At 45.8% G+C, this 17715-nt stretch overlaps 1 protein-coding gene across 4 annotated transcripts in view; it reads right to left on the bottom strand.

Annotated features, from left to right (window-relative positions):
- Positions 1 to 17715, bottom strand: part of TBCK (TBC1 domain containing kinase) — a 245872-nt gene that overhangs the window by 155347 nt on the left and 72810 nt on the right. For all 4 annotated transcript variants that reach the window (XM_075608538.1, XM_075608520.1, XM_075608529.1 and 1 more), the window contains exon 20: positions 14862 to 14947. In XM_075608538.1, coding sequence (XP_075464653.1) covers positions 14862 to 14947 — 86 coding nt within the window. The remainder of the gene's footprint in view (positions 1 to 14861; positions 14948 to 17715) is intronic.

Below are 17715 nucleotides of genomic sequence, written 5' to 3'. Positions count from 1 at the left end.
AGGAGGTTACAGTAATCAAGACGGGAGAGAATGAGGGCCTGAGTCAGAGTTTTAGCAGTCGAGCAACAGAGGAAAGGGCGCATCTTTGTTATATTGCGGAGGAAAAAGCGACAAGTTTTAGAAATGTTTTGAATGTGAGGAACGAATGTGAGAGAGGAGTCGAGTGTGACCCCTAGGCAGCGTGCTTGGGCTACTGGGTGAATGATTGTAGTTCCAACAGTAATGTGGAAGGAGGTAGGAGGGCTAGATTTGGGAGGAAGTATGAGGAGCTCTGTTTTAGCCATGTTGAGTTTAAGGCGTCGGAGGGCCATCCAGGATGATATAGCAGAGAGACATTCAGAAACTTTGGTTTGTACATACAACCTACTATTTCTCCCTTCTCTCATGCCACTGTTTTCAAATTGGAGATAGCACAAGGAATAGCAATAAGCTCAGTTACACATGTGTTAAGTGCCAAAAGCTTATTCCTATGAGCTGGGCCAGACTTTGACCTACTGAGGCCCCAAAAATTAGTAATAGATTTATTATTCTGACTGAAGGGACCAGCTTAGTAAATAGGGCCCCTTACAGCGCGTCAAGTGAATGGGCTGTAACGTTGCTTCAAGCATGGAAGTACCAAATAAGTAACACATAAAAGTAAACAAGGGTTTGAATATGTAAATTAAATTAATAAAACAATAACTGAATAATAAAACAGAATGAATATACTGTATAAGAAAAATGCTACACAATGATCTAATAAATAACAGTTTGTAACCAATGACACTAGGAAGATTTCTATCTTCCTTGTATGAGATATGAATGGGATGGGATGCTGGCAGTCATATGGAGCAACACTGCTTAATAAATATGTCTCTACACAGCGCATTCCCTTGAATGGGGCAGTAGGGTGTCACCTACAGTAGCATACAGGAGAACGTGTTTTATACAGCAGCACGTCTTAGGCCCTAAATGTCAACTCTATATAAAATACACTTGGAACAAGAAAATCTGTATGCTAAAAAGTTCAAATACAAGCTTTTCTGTTTTTCCTCTCTTTTTAGTAAAACATTATTTTGGGATTAAAGTGAAACTATTAGGACAGGTGCATAGGGAGATTAATTAGGAACGGAGCAGCCTCAATGCTATGTTTCTCTGCAATGCAGCCTGCAGCCACTGTGGTACAACATGAATAAATACACCTCCCCATGGGATAAAACGGTTGTAATCCTCAGTGGCGATTCCAAACAAGTCTACAGATCCTCAGGGATTATGTGATGCAGTGTGCTCATAATCATATATATCACAGCAAATCTTGTGCTACTCAGCCAATTTCTCAGCTCCTTTTGTCTGCTTTGGGCTCTCTTCAACCTCCTTTAATAATACTTCTCCATCCGCTCCTAGACTTTCCTCAATGACTGATCCTTACTGCAAAAACTCCACCCTGGTTTCTAACCCCTACAATCTCTGATTAATGTAGTTCTGCCTCATCAGTTCTCTCTTATAGTAGCTTTGAGTCTACCAAGGAATAATTACAGTCAAAAAATACCTTCCTCTGTGTGACTTCTGGCTGTAAAACCTGCCAAAGTATTCCTGCATTTCTCCCTTTAAAGCAGCACACCCAGGGACTTCCCAATTTAGGTTTGAAGCAGGGCGTCTCTGGAGCTGAGCCTCGTTGATTTCAGCTCCATGGACAACGCTTCCCGAGATGCTTAACTCCTTAGGGGTGCCGGTAGCAGCTCCAGTTGGGCAGGTTTGGGCTAACATAAAGGTGGCTTAAATGTTCCATGTCCGGCAGGCCGTGACGTCATCCCGTGACGTCATCCCTTGTGACTTCCTATTGGCCCATGGGATGAGGGACATTTAAACAGCACAGAGATACTGATACCCCATACAGAGGTAAGTATCTCGGGAAGCAGGGGGTCCCTCGAGCTGAAATTAATGCGGTTCAGCTCTGGAGACCCCCTGCTTCAATCCTATCTATTAAAGAAAAGAAAATACAAAGGTCTCCAGGAGTGCTGCTTTAAGGCTTGGTGCCCTATAATCACCCACAATTATCTGATGGAAGCTTGAATGCCAGCAAAATGTTAAGCTGAAAATTCACCTGAATATAAATACAGTTTATAGTCAGTGGCTACAATGAAGAGCAATACAGTTGATCTATTTATATTCAGTGGCTCTAAATGCATTAAGAAGACAAAGTGTTGAAGAAGTGTACATTAATATTCTAAGGAACATTTACGAAAACGCCACATCAACCATTAGATTACATGAAGATATAAGCAAGTTAAGAATCGTTCAATGCATTAGATTGTGAAGAAAAAGAAATCAAAATCAACAGTGAATATTCGAGTCACCTAGGATTTGCAGATGACATTGTTATTTTTGCCACAAGTCCAGACGACCTCAAGCAGCAAATCAGAGAACTTGCCGAAGCAAGAAAGAAAATGGGCCATATATGAATCTTAGCAAGAACAAAGTGATCTTCAACAAATTTGTGAACCTGGCAAATATTTAATTAAATGGAACTTGAAGAATTTGAAGACTAGGTCTACCTTCGCCAGCAAGTACAGGAACAATGGATGGGTGTCACGGCTGTGCTCGCCACAAACCTGGGTCGGACCGCGTGGCTGAGGTGGGGTTGTAAAAGCACCGACCTTAGACCGCGCAGGCGGATCCGGATTGCGCAGTTCGTAGTCGTACGTAGCAGGATCATGATAGGAGAAGACAGCATCGTCGGTGGACACGCCAGGGTCAGGACTGGAGACATCAGGGTAAACGTTGTTCAAGCAGGAGTTCGGCAACAGGTAGTCAGGAGAGCCCCGCTTCAGCTTAGGAGCGCGGGAGTGGCTTCTGCGCGTGCGGCAACCATGGCCCATGGTACTGGTCTCAGGAGGTGGTAGACAGACCAGAGTAGCACACCGCCTAGCTGCACTGGTAAACCAGTGCTTCAGCGCAAGAGTCCTGAGCGGGGTGGGAAATCCTCCGTTTCAGCGCAGGAACCAGGACACGGCCTCTGCAATAGGGAAAGAGCAGCAGGCCCCAGGAACCAGGAAGCTGAAGAAACACAGGGGAAACCTCCGCTTCAGCACAGGCGACAGGAACAGACCGCTGCGTGAATATAGCAGCCTGTCACAGGAAACAAGGAGTTGAAGTAACAAGGAGAGTACTCAGCTTCAGCACAGGAAACAGGAACTGACCGCTGCATGAGACTAGCAGCCGGTCACAGGAACCAGGGAGCTGAAGACAACAAGGAGAGTACTCCGCTTCAGCACAGGAACAGACCGCTGCGTGACACTAGCAGCCGGTCTCAGGAACCAAGGAGACAGACAAGACAAGGCTTATGGCAGAACACAGAGACATCCAGGAAGGACTATGCTCTGCAGGGAGCATTGTGGGAAAGCAGTACTTAAAGGTCAGAGAACCAATGGCAGAAGGGGCGTGTGGCAGTATTGCTTTGGTGAGAGAATCCAGGCTGCAGTAAATATCAGGGGAAGTGTTCCAGGACTGCAAGGTAAGGCAAACAGTAAACCGAGGAGCGTATTCCTTACAGTACCCCCCCCCCCCCCCTTCACGTGAGACCTCCGGGCGAACAAGACCACTCATAGAGTTGGGGGACCAGGAGTTGTTCCTGAACCGTCTAGGATTGGTGTTAGAGTCACAGTCCAGAGACTCGTGGTCACTCCTTTGTGTACCCCCACCCCCCGGAGAGAACTGCGGCCAGACAGGGCCATCCATGGGTCTCGGGGACATAGAGTTGTTCCTAAAGTTTTTTAGGCGGAAAGGGGATCTGTAAACGAGTAGTTCCTTGGTGAGTACTGTTCTAGGATATGAGAGTGGTGGTAGAGATATCATTGGTACATGGCTCGCCCCGCGAAATGGCTTGGGAATCCAAGGCTGTGAAGAACCAGAGGGTTCCGGAGCAGAAACGGCAGAAGAACCCCCACTGGGAGCCCAGTCTTTAGTAATGGGACCAGAATTTAGGATAAGCGGCCTTGATAGTTGATCGAATATACCCGGGCAACCTTCGGGACAGACAAAGTCTTGGCTGACCTCTGCATGTAGGAATTTGAGAGGGACTTCTCCTCCAGAGGTCTCCCTGGTAGTGGTCAGCGAGGGTATAGGGTGGGTGGGAGCATTTCCCGGTATTGGTATGGAAGGTGACAAGGCAAGCAGTAAACCAGGCATAGAGACCGAAATCTTGGGATACGTACAGAGTATTTCCAACTCAAAGGAAATAACAGGGGCAACAGAAGGTTCCGAGGGGGAAAACCATCGTTTCACAGAGGCAGAGAAGCACTCAGCAGTGGAGCTCCCAAATACTGGGGAACCCTCAGTGGGAGATAGTATTGTCTGGGGAGTAGGAATAGGCTTTGGGGCTTTAATATCAGAAACTTGAGAATCAGGCAGAGCAAGGGTAGCGGAGGGAGGGGAGCTAACCTCAGAAGCTGAAGTCTGTACTTCAGTGACGGGGACCTGAGAGACTACAAAAACAGCAGCGAGTAAAGGAATTGACTCCGGAGCTGGAGGTTCGGAATCCATAACAGAAACATCTCGCAAAGCAGTGGTACCGATAGGAGAACTAGCGTCAGGAGCTGGTGCCTGGGAATCAGTGACTGGTAATGGGAGAGTAATGATGGGAGTTAAAGAGACAATAAGCTGTAAGTTGGAACCGTAGAAACTCTCAATAGCAGAAACCTTTGAAGTAAAAGGAGTCTTATCCAAAACTGCAAGGGCCCTAACAACAGGGGTGCTTGTCATGACAAAAACAGATTTAGGCGTGTTTACTAGTGCAAAAATTCTGATAACGGGACTCCTAGCCAGTGGTGAGGGTGTCAGGGTTTGACTAGTGAGAAAATCAGATATAGTGATAAGTGACTTAGAATCAATCACTGAGGCTCTAGGTTTGCTGGACATGTGTGAGAAAGTACCCTTTAAGACAGGAATTTTAATTTTTACCCCGAGTAACCCAACGGTTGCTGGAGCACGTTTAGCTGCAGTGCTGAGGGACTGAGATTTAGCAAGGGCAGTAAAACTAAATAGCTCAGATTTAAACACCAGGACTTGTAATATAGGCAGGGTGGTCTCAGACTGTACTAAGGGGGTATCAACAGATATGCTGATCCCTGGAGGGTTTGCATGGGCAGAGAAATCAGGGGAACTAACAGCAAGGACGACCTCTATAGAAAGAGATTCTGAATCAGAAGGGAGGTTTTTACCTCTCCGAGTATCAGGGCCGGCAAGGCAAATTTCAGAGAGAGGGGAAACTGTGTGCAGGCTTCTAGCTAGCACATATGAAAAAGCGTCGCTTTTGAGTGAAAACAGTGTGTCAGCAAACCCTCCTGGGAACACCACATGAACCCCAGGAGGGGCATACTGACCACTGTACGGTTTTAACCCTAAGCTTTGAGAAGGGGAGAACACAGACAGTACACGGGGGGTAATCATAACTGTACTGGTCTCTGAAGTGGGTATTTGGTAAGGAGTGTCTGGGAAACCAGAAATAACTGCAGATTCCACGATGTGGGGACTATGTACTGAAGCAGGGATCATTGCTCTCTGGGTGACAGACTGATTCAGCGAAGTACCCGGGAATGGGAACTCTGCGACCAAGCTTAGGGAAAAACTTGGTAACTGAATATATTTAACTGGAATCAGAACTTTAGCCGAAGTTTCAGGGGGCACAGCAGCTGAGACTTGAGCTGAAGCAGGGGTTTTATAGCAAAAACTAACTAAGGATTCAACAACCTTGGGGAAGTCATTTAATGCAACCTCTGCTGTAGGACTTGGGGACACATTCTCTGAGGCTAGAACGAAGGCATTAGCTTGGAGGCAGCAAAAATTTACAGGAGTTAATGCAGACAGTACCTGAGAGTAGAACATAGAGAGTTTTTCCTCTGTAATAGGTGAGACAAGGGATTTTTCCTCTGGAGCTAGGGACGTGACCATGGCTGGCGGAGAACAGGGGGTTACCAAAGGGGACTCAGAGAGCTGCCCCACAGGGGTTAATACAGGAATGACCCTGGGAACAGAACTTAGAAATTCAAACTGAGTACGTGGAGGTAGGAGGAATTCGTTTTCTGACAGGGAAGGCATACAGAACTGCCTAGCAGGGGTTAAAGCAGGAAAAACTTCAAGGGCTGAAAAGGGAGATTCAGAGTTAGGAATAGAGGGGAAAAGGGACTTGTTCTCGGATACTAGAGCCTTAGTGTTGGCTAGAGAAATATACGTATATTCCAGGGGAACCTCACAGGACTGATCAGCAGGGGTTAACGTAGACGTATTATTGGTGTCAGAGTACCCGGGTGTACAATCAGGGCTAGGGACCGTGGCAGCTTCTACGTTAGGGGGCAGTGATAGTGGGTCAGTTTGGTCATTTCCTGGAGAGGGAGATACGTCCCCAGGTTTAGCGACAGGACTGGCAGCACAGGTGGACTGCCAAGCGGCAGCGTAGCTGGCGAGGAGAGGGTCCTGTTGTACTACGGGAATGTCCAATGATAAGGCCAAGGCAAAGAGTATATCTTGGGCGTTGGCAAGTTTGATAGGATTCACATTATCCCAGGTTAAAGGGGAACCAGGGGAGCAAACACAAGCGGCCAGAGACTGTTTTAAGTCCTTGAGGCAGTAAGCCTTAATAATGAGATCGTTACGGCATTGTCTTTGCAACGGGGTTAAACCTTCATACATAATCTGTTCTTCAATCAGTGGTAGTATTTCGCACAGATACTGGTTTTCAAACTGGGACTGGTCTACAGGCCGGGACAGGATTTCAGACAGAAACATACCAACCCTCACCACAGGGCGGTCCGAGTTTGTGGGGCCGAGCATACTGTCACGGCTGTGCTCGCCACAAACCTGGGTCGGACCGCGTGGCTGAGGTGGGGTTGTAAAAGCACCGACCTTAGACCGCGCAGGCGGATCCGGATTGCGCAGTTCGTAGTCGTACGTAGCAGGATCAGGATAGGAGAAGACAGCATCGTCGGTGGACACGCCAGGGTCAGGACTGGAGACATCAGGGTAAACGTTGTTCAAGCAGGAGTTCGGCAACAGGTAGCCAGGAGAGCCCCGCTTCAGCTTAGGAGCGCGGGAGTGGCTTCTGCGCGTGCGGCGACCATGGCCCATGGTACTGGTCTCAGGAGGTGGTAGACAGACCAGAGTAGCACACCGCCTAGCTGCACTGGTAAACCAGTGCTTCAGCGCAAGAGTCCTGTGCGGGGTGGGAAATCCTCCGTTTCAGCGCAAGAACCAGGACACGGCCTCCGCAATAGGGAAAGAGCAGCAGGCCCCAGGAACCATGAAGCTGAAGAAACACAGGGGAAACCTCCGCTTCAGCACAGGCGACAGGAACAGACCGCTGCGTGAATATAGCAGCCGGTCACAGGAAACAAGGAGCTGAAGTAACAAGGAGAGTACTCAGCTTCAGCACAGGAAACAGGAACTGACCGCTGCATGAGACTAGCAGCCGGTCACAGGAACCAGGGAGCTGAAGACAACAAGGAGAGTACTCCGCTTCAGCACAGGAACAGACTGCTGCGTGACACTAGCAGCCGGTCTCAGGAACCAAGGAGACAGACAAGACAAGGCTTATGGCAGAACACAGAGACATCCAGGAAGGACTATGCTCGGCAGGGAGCATTGTGGGAAAGCAGTACTTAAAGGTCAGAGAACCAATGGCAGAAGGGGCGTGTGGCAGTATTGCTTTTGTGAGAGAATCCAGGCTGCAGTAAATATCAGGGGAAGTGTTCCAGGACTGCACAGCTCTGCAAGGTAAGGCAAACAGTAAACCGAGGAGCGGATTCCTTACAATGGGAACCTTTTGAATAAAAGGAGAATGAAGATGGGATGGAACGCATTTGGAAGAAACAAGACAATATTTCAAGGGAACATTCCACTGTGCATCAAGAGGAAAGTTTTTGACCAGTGTTGTTTGCCTGTGCTCACGTATGGATGTGAAACTTGGACCCTAAATTGTGAAGACCATTCAGAAACGTAAGACAATGCAAAGAAGAATGGAGAGTTGTATGCTAGTTATTACCCGAAAAGACAGGAAAAATTAATAAATAGATTTAAAACCAAACAGACATCTGTGACATCATGAGAAGGATGAAGAAACTAAAATGGCAGTCGGCCGGTCCTATAACACGAAGTAATTACCATTGTTGAACAAAGATGGTACTAAACTGGATTCCAGGAGAGATTAAAAGACCAAGACAACGGCCAAACAGTATGATGAGAGGACGAATTCTGAAAAATTGTTGAAGCAACATTGTGAAGTAACTGCAGTACCTAGAAGATCATTGGGGAGGTCTTCATCCAGCAGTGGATCGATAAGGGTTGAAGATGATATATATATATATATATATCTCATCACACACACACACACACACAATGTATGTATATATGTAAGTACGTATGTACTGTACATAGAGGATGAGAGTTAACATACAGCTGCAGTGGCCGTTATTCAAACGGCGCCGATTTCGTGTGCTCTGTTGTACTCTACGCAGCATGAACGCGGCCAATCGCCCCAGGCACCCGCACTTATCGCGATTGCTTTGTTGAATTTCATGGATTCTGTTTCTTTGGGTGCAATGAAATGAATGAATTGTAATGTGTACAGTACTGTGCTACTGTGCTACTGTGCTACTGTGTCAATTTAAGGTGTTTAAAAAACAGAACTCTAAAATGCAATTTTCTACACTCCTGTCTTAAGGCGGGAAGGTTGGAAGACATCCCGCGCCATGACATGAGTATTCCGATGTACACAACGCGTGAAGTGTTTGAATAACGGCCGCAGCAGCTGTATTAACTAATCCTTGCATAACGGTTTCTGCATTGCTGTTGATGGCTGAATAAACTTTGCCTAAAACAACTACAGCCTGGAAGACCTCCTCACAGTCATATTTATGACTCAACAAACCAAAGTCACACAGTGCGGTCACTGGATGTTGAATTAAGTTCCCTAGCTAGTGTCTTAGCTAGATGGCCATTCCTACTCCCAACAAAGTGCAACTGTACAGTTTGGTGGATACACGACATCACTACATCACAAGTCACCTGTGGATTACAGACTAAAAGTAAAACATTCAAATATATATGTACAAGGGTTCTTGGAGTGAACCCAATCTGTCCATCTACCAACTTGCCAACATGATCAAAAGTAACACACTCGCTTATGAAAATAGCCCAAGCAGAGACTGTAGAAGATGAGTAACATACGAAAAAAGTTTTTCAAATGTGAATGTACTGTATGTGGCTACCATTTTCACAAATATGACATGCTCCATTAATAAAATGCTGCATTCATAGATGGCATTAAATAAAAAAAATAAAATAAAAAAACTTTTTTACCCTTTCACTGTCTGAGGGTCATGCATTAGCGCTTTGGCACTGCTGGACTTTCCAACAGGCAAGAGGTTAACGAAATGATCAGCATTGTTAGATAGGAATGCAATGCAATAAATAGCTCAACAATGTTTCATGGGACAATCAAGCACTGGGTGGCTTAAAAACAGAAGCCTATATTGTTGCTGCAAAATAAAAGAAATACCTGCAATTTGATGCCTTCCGTCCTTCCTTTCAAGCAAACATGTAGGTCAGCATCCGATATTCAAGATGTTTGTGGCTTTAGCAGCCTTTAATATTCTGAGGGCTTCTTACTGACCCTGAGCGAATGGAAGGTTGCCAAGAAACACAATCCTTCCTGCAGCGAGACGCAGCGTTTGGGTGATGAAAGATTAATCAGGGTTTACTGATACAGGATTAGTGCTCAAGCACCAAAATCAGGTTCAGACCCCATTAACAGCATGCTCATGTGTTACCGTGGTCGGACACTGACCATCTTGTCTGGGAATACAAATCTGTCATATTATCTCTTTTCCTGCACTAGCAGTCTGCACAAAACATTAAAATACGGAATTGCAATAACATATGTGCGATCACACAAGTTAAAGACAGGGATGATGCCCCTTGCTTTTGCACTACAGATATACAGTAAAGCACTGAATTATCTTTCACATCACATATACAATCAGTGCCCTTAGTCACCAGCAAACACTTTGTGGAGTGCTTATATTCTCATACTTTCAGACAACATGGGAACTAATACTGCAAACTGTACTACCAACTTTTACCAGAATGACTTATTGTTTAACTCTTTCCCAGCATGCAAGAAAAAGAATGTTGATGAGAATCACGAATTCTATGATTCATGTTTGTCTTAGAAAACGCATGATCACATTCGGATTTTTTAAATGGCAGTGTAGGTGTACAACAGAGGACTTTCACTTGATTTAAACTCCTTAATGGAGCAATCCATCCTTTCCAAAGCTGCGTCCAGGGCGAATCCAGCCAGGCGGAGGCGCGCTGGGGCTGAGGGAAAGCGGTTGCTTTCCCTGGCCTTAGACCGCGTGCTTTCCGGGAGCGTGTCGGGGGGGGGGGGGGCTGTGACATCACGGAGCTGGTTTGCACTCATTGGGCGAACCGCTCACGTGACCGGCCCTGCGCTGCCATGAGCGCGAAAATCTAAAAATGTTCTAAGACCTAAGCTTCCGCACGCTTGCGGAAGCGTGTGCGAGCTCCTGCTAAAGCCGCTCTCATTGCGGCTGCAGGGGCTCACTGCCGAGCAGCAGCGCGCCTCAGCACGGGTCAGCGCCTAAGCGCTGACCATGCCCGAGGCCGCGTCCATGCTTAGCGCAACCGCACGCGCGACCAAAAGGCCATGCCTCTATGAGGGAGCCCATAGAGCGCGCGACGAAGCGCGTTTGCCGAGCAGACAAAATCTTTTGATTTTGTCGTCCAACAGCCGCGTCATGCGCGTGGTTCAGCCTACGAGGGTGAAGCGCTCACGTGACATCACGGACACGCCTCCGCAACACCTCCCCATTGCGTCTCCCCCATGGCCACAAATCGTCTCTGCGGCAGGCGCGCGTGACATCACGCACTCGGTCGCGCGCCTAGCATGGCCTCGGCCTAACCCTCATGTTTCTTCCATTATTGGAACCAGGGTGGGGAGGGGGGGGGGGGCGGTTAGGTCCTGCCGAGTTGAACTACACTATTTTTAGTTCCGCTACTTGAGATACTTACTGGGGCAGTTTCCAGTAGTATTTTCTGGTTCTAAAAAGGGATTTAAAAGGCCACCCAATAGGAAGCTACAACCATTGCTGCGGCTTCCTATTAGCCCGCAATTTGGCAGCCATTAACTTCATCTGTAAGTATCTGGGAGCTGAAAATAGCAGTGTTTTGCTCCTTGGTTCCCATCGTGTACTGTAATATAAATGAGGATTAAATATAAAAGAACCGACCAGGGGGAACTGCTCCTCTAATATATCACAGCGCAGGACTGCCCCTACAGTAGACCCAATGTTTATACACATTATTGTGTAAACTGCCCAAATAAGTCAATAATCTAGCACTAAGCACTCCGCATGATGTGCAGTATGATTATGAAAGATTCCTTTTTGGTAAAGTGCATTATGATAGCCCCTAACACTCAGCATCATTTGGGTGAGGGAATATCATCCCACAGTCCTTGTGCGGCTCTGTTTTGTCATAGCTGTATTTTACTCTAATGGTGCTTGGTTTGAAACCAGGACAACAGAGAAATGGGGCGTGAAAGGACAAGAAAATGTGTACGTGTCTTAATAAAACAACAACATTTTCTGCCTAATGATTTGCGACTAATTCCCAAAATGGCCTTGACATCCGGTTACATTATAAAGCCCTCCTCGTGTGCTCATAATCACCATGGCAGGAGTACGCCGTTTCTGTTTCTGCCTCTTGCTACGACTAGCACAAAAAAGCAGCAGTAATGCAGCAAGACTAAGATAATAATAATAATAACAACTTTATTTATATAGCGCTTTTCTCCCAATGGGACTTAAAGCACTTCCCAGTTACAAAAAGGGAAAAAGAAGAAAACATTAAGGTTATAAACGAGATCAAACACAAGGAAGGATACAATGCAGGATGGGATGGTACGGTAGCTGTTAAATGCTGGACAGGTTGTGGTTTATGAAATGCCTGGGAAAGCAGGTAGGTCTGTTTATATAGATGCTTGTACTGCATAATGACAGAGCATCTCCACGCTCCGTGTCTAGCTCATTTTCCTTAAAATAACACGACAACATAAAATGTCATGGCTGATTGTGTTAAAATAATCTCGACAGTAATAACCAACAATCATAGGTGTTTCACTGGTGATGTGTACAAGTGTCAGGGGCAGAAACTATGACTAGTAGCTGTAATTGCGGTCAAGATTCTTCTATTTTTTTTTTTTTAAATCAAACACATATTGGTTGGTTGGGGGTTAAAATCTTACGGTCTAGAAGCACATTTGTAAAACATACAGGACACCTGCAAGCTCATATTGAACCCCCAAAATAACCACAACATATATATATAAGCATATAGGTGTCACAGAGGAGTGCTACTGAGCATGGCGATATATATTTAAAACCAGAGACAGAACATGAAACACAGACAGAGCTCAGTGCACATCCAGTGAAACTTATACACGGTACAGTGCCTAAATATATATGTATAGATATCTATTAAATAAAATGGTATTTTAGTTTAACATTTTGGCCAAAGTGTTGTAAGCCCCTGAGCCACTACATGGCAGACCACATCTCAAGGGCCCCTAATACTAATATAAATTCTTAATAACCTGTGCATTACCAGGAAGAATGATTTATAATAAATCTGTCAAAATTAGTTGCATAGTTCTAAGTCTGATTGAAGCTTTTATTAACCTGTACATTACCAGGAAAAGCACTCTGTATTAGATTTGTCACAATCACACTGCAAGCAGGCAAGTTCCCCTGAGAGTGGGAGATGCTATGGAGTGAGCTTTTAACAATTTAAATGTGGGAGGGGGTGAGCTTCAACAAGATAGGAAGAGCCACCTTCCAATCAGCTAAGACCAGCTGAACAAGATTTGTAAAACATACAGGACACCTGCAAGCTCATATTAAACCCCCAAATTAACTATGCAACTAATTTTGACAGATTTATTATAAATCATTCTTCCTGGTAATGCATAGATTATTAAGAATTTATATTAGTGTTAGGGACCCTTGAGATGTGGTCTGCCGTGTAGTGGCTCAGGGGCTTACAACAATTTGGCCAAAATGTTAAACTAAAAGACCATTTTATTTAATAGATATCTATACATATATATTTAGGCACTGTACCGTGTATAGGTTTCACTGGATGTGCACTGAGCTCTGTCTGTGTTTCATGTTGTCTCTAGTTTTAAATATATATCGCCATGCTCAGTAGCACTCCTCTGTGACACCTATATGCTTATATATATGTTGTGGTTATTTTTTAGGGTTTAAAATGAGCTTGCAGGTGTCCTGTATGTTTAACAAATCTTGTTCAGCTGGTCTTAGCTGATTGGAAGGTGGCTCTTCCTATCTTGTTGAAGCTCACCCCCTCCCACATTTAAATGGTTAAAAGCTCACTCCATAGCATCTCCCACTCTCAGGGGAACTTGCCTGCTTGCAGTGTGATTGTGACAAATCTAATACAGAGTGCTTTTCCTGGTAATGTACAGGTTAATAAAAGCTTCAATCAGACTTAGAACTATGCAACTAATTTTGACAGATTTATTATAAATCATTCTTCCTGGTAATGCACAGGTTATTAAGAATTTATATTAGTGTTAGGGACCCTTGAGATGTGGTCTGCCGTGTAGTGGCTCAGGGGCTTACAACACTTTGGCCAAAATGTTAAACTAAAAGGCCATTTTATTTAATAGATATCTATACATATATATTTAGGCACTGTACCGTGTACAGGTTTCACTGGATGTGCATTGAGCTCTGTCTGTGTTTCATGTTCTGTCTCTGGTTTTATCTAGAAGCACATTTGCATGTTCTGGACAGAGCGAGAGACAAAATGTTAAGGATGAAAAGCTTGAGAACAGATATTTATTTTGCCATTCAGGAAGCCCCTTCCAAACACGATCGCACAAAGCCCCAAACACGGTCATTCAACTGAGATGGATCACTCAATGTAGCTGGTAGCTGGTGGTCCAGCACAAATCTATATGGGGATCAATAGTGGTCTATGGTGAGAGTCAAAGACTAAAATACAGTAAATGTTGCAAAATACTCAGAGAAATAAATTCTGGCTCTTGATAAGAATAAGAAAGCAATAAGGTCTAGAATTATTAAAGGGTGCCAAGCCTTTGTGTACTAAAAATGGGACTTAAGGTTTAGCACTATTTAGGAAATCTGACCCTAAAAGAGGTTAACTGAATTCTCCCAGAAAAACAAAAGAGAGAGTTATCAAGAAACAATAAATACCACTAAAAGAAACAGGATTATTATATTTTAATTGATTTTTTTCCCACCAGATTTTAACCATATGCCAGAAGTATGTGACTTATTAGCTTCTTCAATTTTACAGACATTTCGGTAAACCTCTATCTTACAGTAATTGTGCTGCGTGTACTTTTGCTTGACAAATAACACAATCTTGAAATGCTAAGCACAGAAGACAGTGCCCAAGCAAGACACACGTACTGCATTTTACATTGCTATTTAAGTCTGCATCTTGTGGCAATGAGTAAACGGATGCTTGCACCACAGGAGATGCACAGTATGGAGAATTCCGTCACATGCGTGTTTCATCGCATGGAACTCTAATTGGCCCTTGCAAGAGATTTATTTATCAGCATGACATTTGCCAAACTGCTCAGTTTATTATAACATTTTTTTCACAAGGGCTCTTATCAAAACTGAGAATCTGTGGCTAATCTAATTTCCATCTTTTAGCTGTTCGGGAGATTGTGAAAATGGCAAATTAGACTTGCCCCTTCTCCCTTGTCCTTTTAGCTCCATTAAACTGCATTTACAAGGGCCTCGGGTACTCACATCTGGAATAAAGCCAATCTCATTGAGATGGTTGCTCAGCTCCGGGTCATGAAATGCAATCATCTGGGAGAACACAGTCAGATACTCTGAAATGACAGAATTGTTGCAGGCAGTGGTCACCAAAGGGAAAGAAATACTAATACACTCATCGTATTCACTAACACAAGCACTTGAACATATTACTCTAACTATCTGTAATTGTAGCTGCAAACAATTGGGAACAATAACTGCAATATTTCTTAATGTCTATCCGGACATTAACAGGGGATACAGATATGGGCTATTTTTTTTTTGTACAGTACAACTATCAGTTAGCAACAAATATTATATTCCAGTTTCCGAGCTAGCAGGGCCGCCAACAGAAATCATGGGGCCCAGGACAAATGAAAGGAGCAGCCCCCCCACCCCCCCATCATGAATCCCTAGCACACCAACCACGAAAAAATATTTTTTAGTGCGCAACTTTTACTTGACTGTTTTCTTCTTATTGTAATATGGAAAAAAACATTACAATGCAATCTGTAAAACAAAAGATAGGTGACTGACTGGGTGGGTGACTGACTGGGTGGGTGAGTGACTGGATGGGTGGGTGAGTGACTGACTGGGTGGGTGAGTGACTGACTGGGTGGGTGAGTGACTGACTGGGTGGGTGACTGGGTGGGTGAGTGACTGACTGGGTGGGTGACTGACTGACTGGGTGGGTGAGTGACTGACTGACTGGGTGGGTGACTGAGTGACTGGGTGGGTGGGTGACTTACTGGGTGGGTGACTGAGTGACTGACTGACTGGGTGAGTGACTGACTGGGTGAGTGACTGACTGGGTGAGTGACTGACTGGGTGAGTGACTCGGTGGGTGAGTGACTGCCTGGGTGGGTGACTGCCTGGGTGGGTGAGTGACTGAGTGACTGGGTGAGTGACTGACTGAGTGACTGGGTGGATGAGTGACTGACTGACTGGGTGGATGAGTGACTGACTGACTGGGTGGATGAGTGACTGACTGACTGGGTGGATGAGTGACTGACTGACTGGGTGGATGAGTGACTGACTGACTGGGTGGATGAGTGACTGACTGACTGCCTGAGTGAGTGACTGACTGACTGCCTGAGTGAGTGACTGCCTGAGTGAGTGACTGCCTGGGTGAGTGACTGCCTGGGTGAGTGACTGCCGGGTGAGTGACTGCCTGGGTGAGTGACTGCCTGGGTGAGTGAGTGACTGGGTGAGTGAGTGACTGGGTGAGTGAGTGACTGGGTGAGTGAGTGACTGGGTGAGTGAGTGACTGGGTGAGTGAGTGACTGGGTGAGTGAGTGACTGGGTGAGTGAGTGACAGACTGGGTGAGTGAGTGACAGACTGGGTGAGTGAGTGACAGATGGGTGAGTGAGTGACAGATGGGTGAGTGAGTGACAGACTGGGTGAGTGAGTGACAGACTGGGTGGGTGAGTGACAGACTGGGTGGGTGAGTGACAGACTGGGTGAGTGACAGACTGGGTGAGTGACTGACTGGGTGAGTGACTGACTGGGTGAGTGACTGACTGGGTGAGTGACTGACTGGGTGAGTGACTGACTGGGTGAGTGACTGACTGGGTGAGTGACTGACTGGGCGAGTGACTGACTGGGCGAGTGACTGACTGGGCGAGTGACTGACTGGGCGAGTGACTGACTGGGCGAGTGACTGACTGGGCGAGTGACTGACTGCGCGAGTGACTGACTGGGTGAGTGACTGACTGGGTGAGTGACAGACTGGGTGAGTGACAGACTGGGTGAGTGACAGACTGGGTGAGTGACAGACTGGGTGTTGCTTCCTGCTTCCTTGCTTGCCAGACGCAAGGTAGGCTCGGGGGGTGCGCGCAAGGGTGGGCGGCGAGACTGGTGGCTGATTCTGCGGCTGCTGCCTGCGGCAGCTGGGTTGGAGCATGTGGGCTCGCAACGGTCTTTCCCTCCGTCCCTCGTTGGGAGCAGGCCCACAGGCAGCAGGCAATGTACCGTGTGCATGTGCGCCGAGACTTCGGCTCTGTGAATGCGCACAGGGAATCGCCGGCATTGTTTTTTCCAGACTTTTTTTTATATATAAAACTGGCACGCAGGGGGCCCGGGCGGCCGGTCCGCCTGACTCACGGGGCCCGGGACGCCAACCCCGGCAGACCCCCCCTGTTGGCGGCCCTGCGAGTTATAAATACAGTCGGCTTACTGTGTCTGCGCTGTGATCAGTGATGAGTATTGCTTGATATAACAAACAGATAGTAAAGTAACGTCAAGATTTACTAAACTTGTATTATCTCCACTGAATAGCTTGAGGTGACGGACATCATTGCTTCCAGTGAAAGTTTCTCGTTACCGGTGTTATTCATTGGCTTTGGGACTCTAAGCCAGAGGTACTTAATCAATGCGATACTACGATTGATATATATATATATATATATATATATATATATATATATATATATATATATATATATATATATAAATATATATATATAGGCTGTTGTATAAATAACCTATTGGTTGAGCTCCCCTTTGCAAAAGTTTTTTTGGGATATGGTAGCCCTCTACAGGTTTCTTTTCATACTGTAGATGAAATTCAAGTGCACAGAGCATCTTCATACCTGTGAGGCTATGTACACTATATTTATATCCAAAGATATCACAACCCTGGACAGACCTGCACTTCTCCAGGATCCTGGATCCCTTCACGTGAACTTTGCCCGCTATTCTCTTAAGCTCCAATGCAGGGTATGGCGCCCCGATCTGACATCTACGTTGGTAACGCTGGACTGGGGTGCGATACCCTGCATTGGGCCTTAGTGAATCTTCCCCTTTAAATTATTTTTACAAAAAACAACAAAAACAATTGTGTTT

The sequence above is a fragment of the Ascaphus truei genome, chromosome 1 (assembly GCF_040206685.1).
Source record: "Ascaphus truei isolate aAscTru1 chromosome 1, aAscTru1.hap1, whole genome shotgun sequence".
NCBI lineage: Eukaryota > Metazoa > Chordata > Amphibia > Anura > Ascaphidae > Ascaphus > Ascaphus truei.
The sequence above is the reverse complement of the archived record's forward strand: the minus strand, read 5'-3'. Positions and strand labels throughout refer to the sequence as shown.